General features: G+C 34.4%; 1 protein-coding gene across 11 annotated transcripts in view; it reads right to left on the reverse strand.

Annotated features, from left to right (window-relative positions):
* EHBP1 (EH domain binding protein 1) overlaps positions 1–15,720 on the reverse strand; it is a 336,395-nt gene that overhangs the window by 89,678 nt on the left and 230,997 nt on the right. For all 11 annotated transcript variants that reach the window (XM_036872669.1, XM_036872664.1, XM_036872662.1 and 8 more), the window contains 3 exons: positions 13,972–14,150; positions 13,298–13,346; positions 4,665–5,567 (listed from right to left, as the gene is read on the reverse strand). In XM_036872669.1, coding sequence (XP_036728564.1) covers positions 4,665–5,567; positions 13,298–13,346; positions 13,972–14,150 — 1,131 coding nt within the window. The remainder of the gene's footprint in view (positions 1–4,664; positions 5,568–13,297; positions 13,347–13,971; positions 14,151–15,720) is intronic.

Raw genomic sequence — 15,720 nt, forward strand, 5'->3', positions numbered from 1 at the left:
TTGGTGCTTTGTGACCACCTAGAGGGGTGGGGTAGGGAGGGTGGGAGGGAGACGCAAGAGGGAGGAGATATGGGGATATATGTATATGTATAGCTGATTCACTTTGTTATAAAGCAGAAACTAACACACCATTGTAAAGCAATTATACTCCAATAAAGATGTTAAAAAAAAAAATCCCACTCACTGTAAACTTTTCAAATACTTAGAGTAGATCATCTTAAAAGTTCCCAATAGCTCTAAATTCTGTGATTATACAGTCCTTTAGGGATTCCAATTAGCTAAACAGACAGTGAAAAACTGCTTTGGTCTTAAGAGCACATAAACACAAAATTTTTTTCTGATTAAAATGCAATTCATATTCATCATAGAAATTTTAGAAAATATATAAAAGTAAAAAGAAGAAAAATAAAAGCATCACCCTCCTTGATTTCAAAGTATATCACCATTACAAAGCTATAACATATATGCCAGTATGATACTGGCATAAAAACAGACACATAGATCAATGGAACAGAACAGAGAGCCCAGAAACAAACCCATACATATATGGTCAATTAATTTACAACAAAGGAGTAAAAAAATATACAATGGGGAAATGGTGTTGGGCAAACTGGATAGCCACATGCAATGTAATATTATCTACCTACAAAAAAGGATTAAATCTTGCCACTTGTGACAACATAGATGGATCCTGAGGGCATTATGCTAAAAGAAATGAGTCATAGAAAGGTAAATACCCTATGATCTCACTTATATGTGGACTCTAAAAAACAACCCCCCCCCAAAAAAAAATCCCTGAAACCAAGCTCACAGATACAGAGAACAGATTGGTGTTTGCTGGAGGCTGGGGGTGGGCTAAATGGGTAAAGGGGTCAAAATAAGTATGTCATGGGAATAACATACAACATGGTAAATACAGTTAATAACACTGTATTGTATATTTGAAGGTTGCTAAGAGAGTAGATCTCCAAAGTTCTTATCGCAAGGAAAATAAAAACTTTTGCAACTATGTATGGTAACTGATATTAACTTGGCTTATTGTGGTGAACATTTTGCAATAGATACAAATATTGAATCATTATGTTGTACACCTGAAAATAATACAATACGTGAATTACAACTCAATTTTTAAAAAAGAAATATTTTTAAAAAATTAGCAATCCCGGCACCCAGGGATAATCATTGTAGAATCATGCTTTTTTCCACTTAATAGTCTAAATATTATGAGCATTTTCTCACATCCTTAAATATTTCTTTGAAAACATGATTTTAAACTGCCTACCTAGCATTCTATTAATATGAACATATCATACTTTAACTTGTCTTATATTATTGGATATTTAGGCTGTTTATAATTTTTTACTATCATAAATAATGCTTTTGTGAACATCTTTATATGTAAATTCTTGTATACAGTTCTGATTATCTCCTTAGGAAAAATTCCTGGAGAATCTAATGAGGTAAACATTGTTAAGGGACTTAATGTAATTGTTGATTATTTTACATCTGGGCTATAATTATTTTTAGTGCTGTTATGGCCAAAACCAAAGAGATATTGTGAGCATAAAGTTCAGGGGCACAGAATTTGAAGTCAGACAAGGTTGGTTTTGAATTCAAACTTTTAACATTTATTATATGACCTTAAGGCAACTCTGTAGATCTAGGTTCTCCCATATATATATAATAGGCACCAACCACTCACCTCATGGGTTGTAAAGTCTGAGATATGTGTAAGATATATAATGGTTATCACATGTATCAGCCACTCAAATGGGCAACATTATAACTTGTTAAGTCTATACAGTCACATTAAATTATCAAATTTCCTCTAATCAAATGCTATTAATTATTAGACTCACTATGATTTTATGAGTTTCTAAGAAAGAACACTGTCAGTTAAACTCTAACATATTATTATAAGTAACATCTTGATTTCAGAGAAGTTAAAATGTAAAAAATGTCTTAGAATCAATAAAATACAGTATACAAAAGAAAAACAGATTTTTAACTGTCTAAAATTTAGCTACAATAAAAAACTTATCAAGTATTAACACCTATACTACAATTTTCGGTACCAGGCAATGAACACTTTTGCCAAAAAGTTTTAAAATTCACCCTAAGCAAAATTCTAACCCGTAAACCAATTGCCAACAAATAAACATATATGGAGTTGTAAATAGATGCTGCTTCTATCATCCTGTGGATTTACTGTACATCACTTAAATCACTTGAACAGAATCACAGCACGACAGAGTTTTAGAGCTTAAAGGGCTCTCAGAGATTATTTCATTTAACATACTTAGAAAATAAGATTTAAAGAATTTAAATGGCTAGTTAACATGTCACACTGGTAATTACTGGAGCCAAGATGAGAATCCAGGTTTACTGAGTCCTAGTTCAGAGCATTTTTAATTTTTAAACACTAATCAATTTCCAGATTTAACTAAACACTTTTACCTTAAAAATCTGGTTTATGAGAAAAATCTGTATTGATATTCAAATTTAGGCATACCAAATTCTGCAAATGTCAGTCACTATATGTTTAATGATTATCTACTCTGTAGGGACACTATGATACTCTGAAAGTTTAGGTACTTAGAACATTTGATTTGAGATTTCTGATTAGGAGAACAGGGGCTTGCTTTGTTAGCTGTTATATTTCTTTGATTCTAAGATGCACATTTTAATACCTCTGAAAACAAAACTGATGACATTTTATATCTCTGTCATACAGGTGGTAGTTAAGACATAGTCATCAGTACCTACATATGCATGTGCTTGATAATTCTGGTGGCACGACTATAATTCCTTGATGTTTCATTTAACAACCCCTTGAGTACTATTTGAGAATGCAACAGAACTTCAGGTTATTGTCTGAAAATCTTTTGTTAGGACCTACCAGAAAGGTTAAGAAAGTGCTATTGGGACTTCCCTGGTGGCGCAATGGTTAAGAATCCGCCTGTCAATGCAGGGGACACGGGTTCAAGCCCTGGTCCAGGAAGATCCCACATGCCGCGGTGCAACTAAGCCATGCACCACAACTACTGAGCCTGTGAGCCACAACTACTGAGCCCACGTGTCACAACTACTGAAGCCCGCGTGCCTAGAGCCCGTGCTCTGCAATGAGAAGCCACCGCAATGAGAAGCCCATGCACCACAATGAAGAGTAGCCCCGCTCGCCACAACTAGAGAAAGCCCGCGTGCAGCAACAAAAACCCAACACAGCCAAAAATAATTAAAAATAAAAATAATAGAAAGTGCCATTATCAGTGAGTATTACTGAGAAGAAAATCCGAGAGACAACTGTGAAGAAATGCTGTAATTCAGAGGTTCTTAACCTTTCTGGTCTCAGAATCCCTTTATATGCTTAAAAATTGAGGATCCCCAAAAGCTTTAGCTTATGTGGGCTACATCTATAGATATTTGTCATTTTGGAAATTAAATGGAAAAAAATTTTAATATATTTACTTATTCATTCCTTTAAAATAGCTATAATAAACCCATTAGATGTTAACATATTCTAATAAAAATAACTACACTAAAAAACAAAACTGAGAACGGCATTATTTTACATTTTTTGCAAATCAATCTTTAATATCTGCCTTAATCGAAGGCAGTTAGATACTCATATCTACTTCTGTATTCAGTCTCTTGAGATATCACAAACCATGTAGCCTCCAGAAAACACTATTGTACACTTGTGACAGAATGAAAGTGCAAAAGGTAAATCAAGTTCTAGTATTATTATGAAAATAGTTTCAACTTTGGGGGCTCTCTGAAAGAGTCTTGGAGAGCCTGAGAGGTCCCCAGATCATACTTTGAGAAGCACTGTTGTAACATCAGGCTTTTGATGGCACAGAGGACAATACTATGTGGAAAAACAGGAACACCGACAACTCTATATCACAAAGTGATTCATAAGAGTTAGAGTCTAAATTCTAATTCTAAATTGATTATACCTTAACCAATTTATTTTGCTAAAAAAATTCCTTTTTATGTATACATAAGAGCATTATATGATTAAAAAATCCATGCCTAAATAAGTCTAAAAGAACTCTTTCACTAGGTATAAAATAAAAATTCTATGTGATAAGAAAACCATGTATCATAATTTATTGGCAGTGTTTTTCATTCTTTGTGGTACATAAAATAATGGTATATCTTATCACTGATGGCGCCATAGATTCAATTAAATCCATGCCATATTCCTCACATGGGGAGAAATTTCAACGTTACTGGGATTTTTAACCACAAATAATGATGGGACTAAAATTACCAATTGCAAGGCAACTAAAATATTTGAAGAAAATGCTGTAAATGGGAAATATTTTAATTTGGCATTATACATTTCCAGAATGATATGCTTACAAAATGGAATACTGAAATAGCTTTGACTTATTCTGTAAAATATTTTTATAGGTTAATAACATTTTGGTTTGAAAAGTTGACATTCTTTATTCTTCAGTCTTGAAATTGGGATTTATTTATAGGCTTAAAATATTATAAACTTTAAATGAAGAGCAGGTATATTTCAGATTTTCCTAAAATGGGAAATTATACTTCACCTTTAATCATTTGTAAAGTATTCTATGAATACAAAAAGAAACAACAAAAAAGAATAACTATTTACTACATATATGTATTCATCATTCTAACTCACTTACCTGGACTGTTTTTGCAGAATGATTTGCATGATTTAAGGTGGTTCTATCAGCATCTGAATCAGACTCTGTCTGCCTCAGGGAAGTACGTTTTTTCTTGGCAAGGTCTGCATCTCTATTGTACGAATATCCAAGTTTAGAAGTGGGAGATAAACTTGGTTTTTTGACAGGTGATTCAGGATCTGATCTGCATTCTAAGGGTCTGGAATTCTCTAATTTTTCTTGCTCCAAGTTACTACTGATGTCTAGATCCTGAAGCTTTTGCTCATCGGTCTCCTCACAAATAAAGGGTGGAGATACATCCTTCTTCTTATCACTATTGTATAAGTCACTTAATTCTAAAGTCTCAGTTTTCAATAGTCTCTTCTTGCCTAACAAAACTTGTGCGTGGTTTGAATCTGTACTGTAACATATTCCAGGGTCATCGGATCCTGAAGTCCTTCCAGAGCTCTGCTGGGACTTTTGGTGTTCTATGTCACTTTTAGTCCTGCGACAGTAAGGGGAGGCTGTGCTTGGACTGAGATGATCATCAGGAGTCTGGTGTTCACTTTCTGACTCTCCAACCCCACTATCATTTACAAATACAGAGTCGTCCTGGGATAAGAAGTCTACTGCTCCGCTGGTAGGCTGCTGCAGTTGAGGCTCCCGTTTCAGATCACTAAGCTCTGCATAGAATTTTTCCTGATCAACAGAACTATTTGTATCTGTTTCATAGTTTCCAACTTTATATGTGCTTTTACTGCTGTTTTCTTCTATTTGAACAACATTTAATTCTTGCCCACTGAAATGTGCCCTAATTTGATAGAGATAGGTCATAACAGTCAGTTTGTCAGGAATTGCTAATAAAACCATATCAGAAGGTTCCAATAACCGGGAAATTCCTATGCTGGCAAATCCATCATATGCCTTCAGAGGAAAGAAAAACAGAAGATATATTGAAGAGTTCAGACAATCCATACATTTTAATTTTTTTAAAGAAACTTAAAACATCATCACATTTTAAAGACAGCAAAAACAGCAAAATAACAGATGTTAACTAGACTTACTGTGGTGAGAATTTCACAATGTATACAAATATCAAATCATGTTGTACACTTGAGACTGAGGTACTGTTATATGGCAATTACACTTCAAAAAAGAGTTAAAAATAAAACACAATTCAGTTACCATTTTAAAAAAACAAGCAAAATTTTAATGGCTTTTTGTTGCTGTTGGAGGGTACATTATGTTACTGACATTATGCCACTGACATTATGCCACATGAACAGAACAACATTCCAAGCTGGAAATTTGTAAAAGTTTGGTAGATCCAAGAGTAAAACATTTTTATTAGTTAATAACAATTGAAATGTTCTTCTCCAATAAAGAAAACAAGCGAAAATGAGAGTTAAAACAAACAAACAAAAAAACTTAGAATTGACTTTTGTGATAAAGAACTAGGGTATAAAGAAATAATAATTCATCTGGAGCTTTATTATTCCTATCAGCCCCTCTTTTCAGTGGTCATGTAATTGCAGTGATTTGTGAAGATAAAGTACAGGTAGATATCCCAAAAGAACTAACTCCTAGATTGCCTGGTATAAAATATAAGTAAGTGCTACTTAAGTCTAGAAACATAGAAACATTTTTAAAACGCCCAATTAAGATTGATTTTCCTAATGAGAAGAGTGACTTCATTTTCACTTCATCCATTTTGGAAAGAAGGAAATGTTTTGAGTAGTACAACCTAGTTTAGAATGTGAGGCTGCATTGTATTACTTTTGTTAGCCTTTAAATGACTGTGGCACATCAGGTTTTTCTAGTTTTGAAGAATCAAAGCTGTTTCTCAATTTACAATTAATTATTACTACCCTGAACTAACCCTTGAAAACAGCATTGTGTTGCTAGGAAGCATTAAAAATATGGCTAAACATTTAGATATATTCTTGGAAAAACTAAGGACCCTCTAGTTATATTCTTGCTTTGGGATATAAAATGTCTCGTCTTTGTAACAACCCAGATATAGGATCATAACTCAAAGTTTTTCTAAAAAGAAAGTTTAGGAAATTATGTAACAATTCAGAAGGAATCAGTCTTTTGCATATACATGTTACAGTGCATTTCTACCTTTGAATTTAATCCTTGTATTCTGCCTGTAGTTTAATAAATGTTATGGAATAAGTAAGAAAGAAAATGAAAAATAAATTGTGATATTAAAACCTCTTCAGTTTTCACAGCACTATGCTTTATAGTATAGGTACCTCAAAATATTTACTTGAGAGAATGGCTCAGTTGGTGTGCATGTTTGGGCCTGTTTGTTATTTTACATGTTTTAGGAAAATTAAAGTCATTTTCTTCCTCATGAGTCCTGACAACTTGATTGACAGACATCAATTGCGACCATCAGGAAAAGCACCACAGGCAGTATTCTAAACATTTCCCAATTATCTAAAACACTGACATATTGGTTAAGATCAGATGTCACAGGTAAATACCATTTTTATTCAGCACTTTTTACAGACCTGGGAAAATGATTAGCTTACTTGTGGGGAATCTCCTGCTGGTGTTTTGTTTCATGTAGCAATTCATTTTATGCACACTAATTGCACTAAAAGAAATTTAAAAACAAACCAGATTTCTTGTAAGCAAGGTCAAGACTTTATAAAGGAATTTTCCCATAGGTTAACCTCTTCTGCAATAGTCAATCACCTACTGTCTTTTTAGCTGTGTGTGGAGAAAAAAGAGGTCTTTAAAAGAAAATAGTCTTACTCATTGCTAGATGTTATTTAATTGGTAAGGAGTCACTGCCAGTTATGTTATGCATCTGCATGGAACTTAAGACACAGGCACTGTTTCTTGTACTGTTTTAAGTCCAATTAAGGGCAGATGGGGTTACCCGGAAGAACTGTGTGAAGCTGGAAATAAGTCTGTAGGTAGCAAATGATACTCAATGTAGATATCAGGTAAGAAGTTGTGGGACTTCCCTGGTGGTCCAGTGGTTAACACTCTGTGCTCCCAATGCAGGGGGCCTAGTTTTGGTCCCTGGTCAGAGACCTAGATTCTGCATGCCGCAACTAAAGATCCCGTGTGCCTCAATTAAGACCCGGAACAGCCAAGTAAATAAATAAATAAATAAATATTAAAAAAAAAAAAGAAGTTGCAAAGTGATGAAAAGGAAAGTATAACAACAATTATGTATTGACTTGTGCAATGAACAGAATCATCTAAATTAAAATCCTTTCAAAAAGCTATAATTGGGACTTCCCTGGAGGCACAGTGGTTAAGAATCCACCTGCCAATGCAGGGAACACGAGTTTGAGCCCTGGTCTGGGAAGATCCCACATGCCGCAGAGTAACTAAGCCCATGCGCCACAACTACTGAGCCTGCACTCTAGAGCAAGCGAGCCACAACTACTGAAGCCTACGTGCCACAACTACTGAAGCCCGTGTGCCTAGAGCCCAGGCTCTGCAACAAGAGAGGCCACCACAATGAGAAGTCTGTGCACCACAACGAAGAGTAGTCCCTGCTGGCCACAACTAGAGAAGGCCCGCATGCACCAACGAAGACCCAATGCAGCCAGAAATAAATAAATAAATTTATTTTTTTAAAAAAAGCTATAATCATCTGCCCTTTAAGATTTAATTGAGAAAAAATTTTAATATTTAATTTATTATTTAATTTAATTTATTATGATTATTTTAAAATTTATATTATTTATTTAAATTATTATTAATTTATTATTTAATTTATTATTATTATTAAAATAAATTTAATATTTAATATTTCTCTTTGTAATAATATGTAAATCCAAGGTATGTTCATCATTATTAAATTTCTGAAATAAATAATGTAAAGAAGTATAACTTAAGCCCTAATGAGATTCCTCATACTCTAAAAATATATAGCTAGGTAAAATCAAAAATGTTTGCTTTTCAAAATTTTAAACAGTAACTTGAAAGCTTCACCTTATAAAAAATAATAATGGTTTATTTTATAATGCTCTTATCTGCATTTAAATTTGCTTATTCAAATGCAAGAAAATGCAGGTAAAGAACTGTCATATCTAAAGGTACTTGTCTCTTGGTATCCATGGGGGACTGATTCCAACACCCCCTGCAGATATCAAATCTGGGGATGCTCAAGTCCCTTATGTAAAATGGTGGAATACAGCCAGCCCTCTGTATCTGTGGGTTCCACATCCATGGATACAGAGGGCCAACTGTATAACTTAATTGACAAAAAATAAGGCATTTTGCTTTGACAGACACAGGCTCTTCAAAATCATACAAGAAATAATTCAAGAGAATGACTTATTTTGAAGCATGATTTCTATAAAGAAAATTATACTGATTTTTAAAGATTACCTTTTTTAATAGCATATTTCAATAAAAAAACTGACTGCTTTTAAATGTTTTTCTCTGGGGCCAGCATCATGCATTTGCAAAGAAACAAGAATTCTTTAATGGAAATATAAATTTTGGGGTTTTTTTTGTTTTTAATTAATTAATTTATTTATTTATTTTTGGCTGTGTTGGGTCTTCGTTTCTGTGCCAGGGCTTTCTCTAGTTGCGGTGAGCGGGGGCCACTCTTCATCGCTGTGCGCGGGCCTCTCACTATCGCAGCCTCTCTTGTTGCGGAGCACAGGCTCCAGATGCGCAGGCTCAGTAATTGTGGCTCACGGGCCCAGTTGCTCTGCGGCATGTGGGATCCTCCCAGACCAGGGCTCAAACCCGTGTCCCCCGCATTGGCAGGCGGATTCTCAACCACTGCACCACCAGGGAAGCCCCTAAATTTTTGGTTTTAGAGAGCAATAAAAGTAAAAAAAAATTTGATTTAAATTCTCATCTGTTAATTGAACTTCTACCAAGGTTCCCTTTATAGTCTTTTTCTCACTGGTGGTTTTAACTACCTAAAGTAAATAAAAAACTTTAGCCTAGACTAGAGGTTATTAATCACTTTGGCCCAAGAATTCTTTTGGCAATGAACCCCTTCTCAGAATAATGTTTTAATGTGTATAAAATACATATGATTACTCTTTTGACAAAATTCAGCACCCATTTTTGATAAAAACTCTCCAGAAAGTGTGCATAGAGGGAAACTACCTCAAAATAATAAAGGCCATATATGACAAACCTACACCTAACATCATACTCAATGGTGAAAAGCTGAAAGCATGTCCTCTAAGATCAGGAACAAGACAAGGAGGTCCACTCTTGCCACTTTCATTCAACATAGTTTTGGAAGTCCTAGCTACGGCAATCAGAGAAGAAAAAGAAAGAAAAGGAATCCAAATTGGAAAAGAAGAAGTTAAACTGTCACTGTTTGCAGATGACATGAAACTATACATAGAAGATCCTAAAGATGCTACCAGAAAACTACTAGAGCTCATCAATGAATTTGGTAAAGTTGCAGGTTACAAAATTAATACACAGAAATCTGTTGCATTTCTATACACTAACAACAAAAGATCAGAAAGAGAAATTCAAGAAACAATCCCATTTATCATCCCATCAAAAAGAATAAATTACCTAGGAATAAACCTACCTAAGGAGACAAGAATAAGAGTAAGGAGACCTGTACTCTGAAAACTGTAAGACGCTGATGAAAGAAATCGAAGAAGACACTAACAGATGGAAAGATATACCATGTTCATGGATTGGAAGAATCAATATTGTCAAAATGTCTATACTACCCAAGGCAATCTACAGATTCAATGCAATCCCTATCAAATTACCAATGGCATTTTTCACAGAACTAGAACAAAAAATCTTAAAATTTGTATGGAGACACAAAAGACCCCAAATAGCCAAAGCAATATTGAGAAAGAAAAATGGAGCTGGAGGAGTCAGGCTCTCTGACTTCAGACTATACTACAAAGCTACAGTCATCAAAACAGTATGGTACTGGCACAAAAACAGAAATATAGATAAGTGGAACAGGACAGAAAGCCCAGAAATAAACCCACGCACCTATGGTCAATTAATCTACGACAAAGGAGGCAAGACTACACAAGGTGGAAAGACAGTCTCTTCAACAAATGGTGCTGGGAAAACTGGACAGCTACATGTAAAAAAATGAAATTAAATCATTCTTTAACACCATACATAAAAATAAGCTCAAAATGGATTAAAGACCTAAATGTGAGACTGGACACTATACAGCTCCTAGAGGAAAACTTAGACAGAACACTGTCTAACATAAATCGCAGCAATATCTTTTTCAATCTGTCTCCCAGAATAATGGAAATAAAAACAAAAATAAACAAATGGGACCTAATTAAACTCAAAAGCTTTTGCACAGCAAAGGAAACCATAAACAAAACGAAAAGACAACCCACAGATTAGGAGAAAATATTTGCAAATGATGTGACCGACAAGTCTCCAAAATTTAAAAATAGCCCATGAGGCTTCATATTATCAAAACAAACAACCCAATCAAAAAATGGGCAGAAGACCTAAATAGACATTTCACCAAAGAAGACATACAGATGGCCCAGCAGCACATGGAAAGATGTTCAACATTGCTAATTATTAGAGAAATACAAATCAAAACTACAATGAGATATCACCTCACACCAGTCAAAATGGCTATCATCAAAAAATCCACAAACGATAAAATCTGGAGAGGGTGTGGAGAGAAGGGAACCCTCCAACACTGCTGGTGGGAATGTAAATTGGTACAGCCACTGGAGAACAGTATGGAAGTTCCTTAAAAAACTAAAAATAGAGCTACCATATGACCCTGCAATCCCACTCCTGGGCATATATCTAGAGAAAAACATGGTCTGAAAGAATGCATGCACCCCAGTGTTCATTGTAGCACTGTTTACAATAGCTGAGACATGGAAGCAACCTTTATCCATTCCATCGACAGAGGAATGGATAGAGAAGATGTGGTATATATATACAATGGAATATTATTGAGCCATTAAAAAGAATGAAATAATGCCATTTGCAGCAACATGGATGGACCTAGAGATTGTCATACTGAGTGAAGTAAGTCAGACAGAGAAAGAGAAATATCATATGATATTCCTTATATGGGAATCTAAAAAGAAATGATACAAATGAACTTATTTACAAAACGGAAACAGACTCACAGACTTAGAGAATGAATTTATGCTTACCAGGGGGAAAGGATGAGGGGAAGGGATAGTTAGGGAGTTGGGGACCAACATGTACACACTGCTATATTTAAAATGGATAACCAACAAGGACCTATTGTATAGCACAGGGAACTCTGCTCAATGTTATGTGGCAGCCTGGATGGGAGGGGAGTTTGGGGGAGAATGGATACATGTATATGTATGGTTGAGCCCCTTTGCTGTGCACCTGAAACTATCACAACATTGTTAATCGGCTATAGTCCAATATAAAATAAAAAGTTAAAAAAATACATATGATTACAAAATAAACCAATTATTGAAAAATAAGTATTTGAAAATATTAGGAAAATGGAATTTGAGAAACAATAAATGTGCTTTTTATGGATGTACAAACTGCTACAATTATGAAGGAGTGATGAGCTTAAAAGGTAGTTGTAGATATTTGCAACTGTAAAGTGATATGAAAATATCTGAGATTCTAAAGGTGAAAAAGTCTCAGGCATGGCTAATACTACAGTGGTTTGTTGTGTAAATTCATAATTGAAGAAAATGCTAAATTTCAGTTAAAGAAATGAGAAAATAAATTTTTTTTTCCCTAGCCATGATCAAGGATCCCCTGAATTCTATCCATAACTCCCAGGTTAACAACTCTTGCTCTAAGACAACACTTTTCAGTTGAAGAATTCAATTCAGCAGGAAAAAAAGCATTAAATGAGTACCTGCTGTATGCTGAGATAGGTGCTTCCTCCTTTTTTATGTTGTGGTGCACACAGAAAATTGTAATATTGTGCTGCATTTTGGGGTACATAGTTAAGTCAGCCTGCAGCCACAGTCAGCTGGCCCAGAGGGCTCTAGCAACTCAGGCCTGTGTAGCTACCCTGAGGGCTGAAAGGATCAGTATCTTCCCTACACCAATTGGGAAGCTCTGACCTCAGTACATTAATTAATTATGTGGAAAAAAACTGCACAGTTTACCAGAAAAAGGGGGAAAAAAGTAAGAAAAAAAGAAAAGAAAAAAAAAAAAAGAACCAATGTTCATATCTTTTTGCCTCTGGGAACATATGCATTCTTTTTTGCATACCCATCAGGCTCCTGCTTTCATCCGCTCCCAACAGGTTTTTCTAAACTCATGGCACAACAGTTTGGATTGCACTTTTTAAAAGCTAAATCTTGCTAAGAGATAAATAAAAGCAACATGCTGTAACAAACATTTAACAGTTAATGAAGTTCATACATATTATTATAATCTGATGCCAGTCTGGCACTTGTGATTTTTAAAGGCCATGACAAACTAGAGTAAACCATGCATCCTACTGGAACTGCAGGAAACAGACTACCTTCTGTGAGCTATAGTTAGGACCTCACAAAACAACCTCACTTTCCCCAAATTAATAAAAGCCTGCGGAGAAGCCAAAATTGACAGGACACAGACTACCTTCTGTGAGCTATAGTTAGGACCTCACAAAACAACCTCACTTTCCCCAAATTAATAAATGCCTGCAGAGAAGCCAAAATTGACACTATGTATTTTTTTTCTTTGGCAATTCTTACCTTTTTGTTGTTCTCTTTAATGTCTTGAGGATTCAGAGACTTGTAGTCACTGAGGGAGAAAATGGCACAGTAGGTAAATACAGTAATTGATAAAAACAGCTGTTTTTAAAACAAACTGAATCTTAAAATTTGACATTCAATAATACCAAAGAGTAACCAGCAATTTCACAGCAATTCCATCAACAAAACTAATAGTGTGGAAAATTAAGGAAATAAATACGTAAATAAATAACAGTGATTACAAGTTCCAATGCCTGAAGCTTTCCATCTAAAAGAGAAGTTAAGGCAGGGGACCAGAGACTAACCTTGACAACCAAATTCACCATGAGGTAACCCCTTGTTGTCAATGTATAAAGAGCTACAGGCTTATCTGTCTCATCTCATTTTAACACTAACACAATTTTCATAATAATTTGAAGTCAGTTTTTTGTATGAGATTAAGGAAAAAAATATGCTCTTTTAAAACAGAAAAGATTGTTTTTAGGCATCAAGAAGGAACTACTTTTCTTTCTGGGATATATTTCTTCTCCCAAAAAGCAAGAGTATGGGTGATAAAAAAAAAATCAAGTATATCAGGACATGTGCTAAGAAATTATTTTATGGTTTGTTTCCTTTTTTTTTTAAACTTTATTATTTACAAAATATTTATAGGAATGTAAAGTGTTTCTACTTACATTAAATCTGGTCTAAAGTGGTGTAATATTGCACAAAAAGATAAACCATTTCTCCACGATGTAGTAAAATTGGTGATTTTCACTCCCCGGTAGTTTTTTGTAACTTCTTTGCACCATACAAGCAAAGACTGACTAGCATTTGGCTTTCGTCCCAAAACAGGACTTGGTATAGGACTCGGCTAGAAAAAATGAAAAGAGGAAAACATTAAAATAATTTAATGGAAGATGAAAATTAACATTAATTGACCTAACTGGATCACTTGAACACTTTGATGTCAGTATAGGTACTTCAGAACTGTCACTTCAAGACAACTGTAACCTCTAAGAAAGGAGACATAAATCTTAAGTTATTATCTTCAGTTTTAGCCTATGGCGTCTGCTTGACAAAGATACACATATGCAAGATTTTAATGTTATACATAAGAACAGGCCAAGAGCTACATTAATGGAAACATTAAAGTATTTAAATACTTAAGGCTGAATATCTGTATAACTCTCACATACTAAAAAAATCTTCCCCAAATGCAGTCATGTACAAATATAGTTTCTTTTTCAGTATATTAAAAAGAATGTATTTTGAAGTCTAACTGTAGCACAAATTGTTAGTAGTGGAGAGGTCAAAATAATAGTTTTTAAAAATACAGTAATTGGGAATTCCCTGGTGGTCCAGTGGTTAGGACTCGGTGCTTTCATTGCAGGGGCACAGATTCATTCCCTGGTTGGGGAACTAATATCCCGCAGGCCGCGAGGCGCGGCCAAAAAATATATATACATACAGTAATCATACACATTTTAGTGCAATGATAACCATATTCAAACATACTTCTTATATAAATTTAATGCTGGCAAAACAGATTTAGTTATTAGCGACAGTCAGGTGTTGGTAGTAATAGCACACATCAGTATATAATTTGGATTTGCTCCAAATATCTTCTAATTATTGATGGCTACTTTTGGATATTATTAGGTTAGCTAGGTGTGTGGATGTAGGGGGATGTGTGTTTTAAATCTAAAGCATTTACTTGATTTTTCCCCTTGTTCATATACTTAAAACAACAATGATGACAACAAAACAAAGACTCATAATAAGATTTTTATCTTAAACTTCTGTTATTCTTAAAACCATGTCATTTTCTTTTACTGAATAACAATCACATTTTGTGATGGTAACTTTAGAGATTGATATAATTGAAAACTATAAAAAAAACTACTAAAAGTTTCTAGACTTTAAATATTGCTATCAATTAAGAGTGCTGGCTATAGACATAAATAGAAGCCCTCTAAAATAAGGTGAAAGGAGAACAATTATTTACCCCTAATATCATTTGAGTTTAACAAGCAAACCATTCTTGCCACACAGCTTACTTAAGGAAGACCAATGATGCCCTCATTTGACAAAAGGATGTTAGTGCCAAACAATTTAAATCAACCCCACATAATTATGATTTATGTATTCACTGCTCCTGTGGGAAGACAACAAACACCAAGAATGTAATTTCTTACTTTTTATTAACTGTCTGAGTAACAAATTGTTATATAAACAACCATGAATCTAGCAAAGCGCTGTTCTTTAAATGATCACCTATACAAAGTCAATGCTGAAAAATTTCCAGGTCATAAAAATCAGCAAATTTGGGTTAGTTCTACTTAATATGAAGAAGTAGATAAAAATAGAATCCCCAGTATAGGAAGATATTTACCTTAGAATAAATGATAGCTCTTTTTTCTTTTTTTTAACATCTTTATTGG

This window comes from Balaenoptera musculus, chromosome 13 (genome assembly GCF_009873245.2).
Source record: "Balaenoptera musculus isolate JJ_BM4_2016_0621 chromosome 13, mBalMus1.pri.v3, whole genome shotgun sequence".
Lineage (NCBI taxonomy): Eukaryota > Metazoa > Chordata > Mammalia > Artiodactyla > Balaenopteridae > Balaenoptera > Balaenoptera musculus.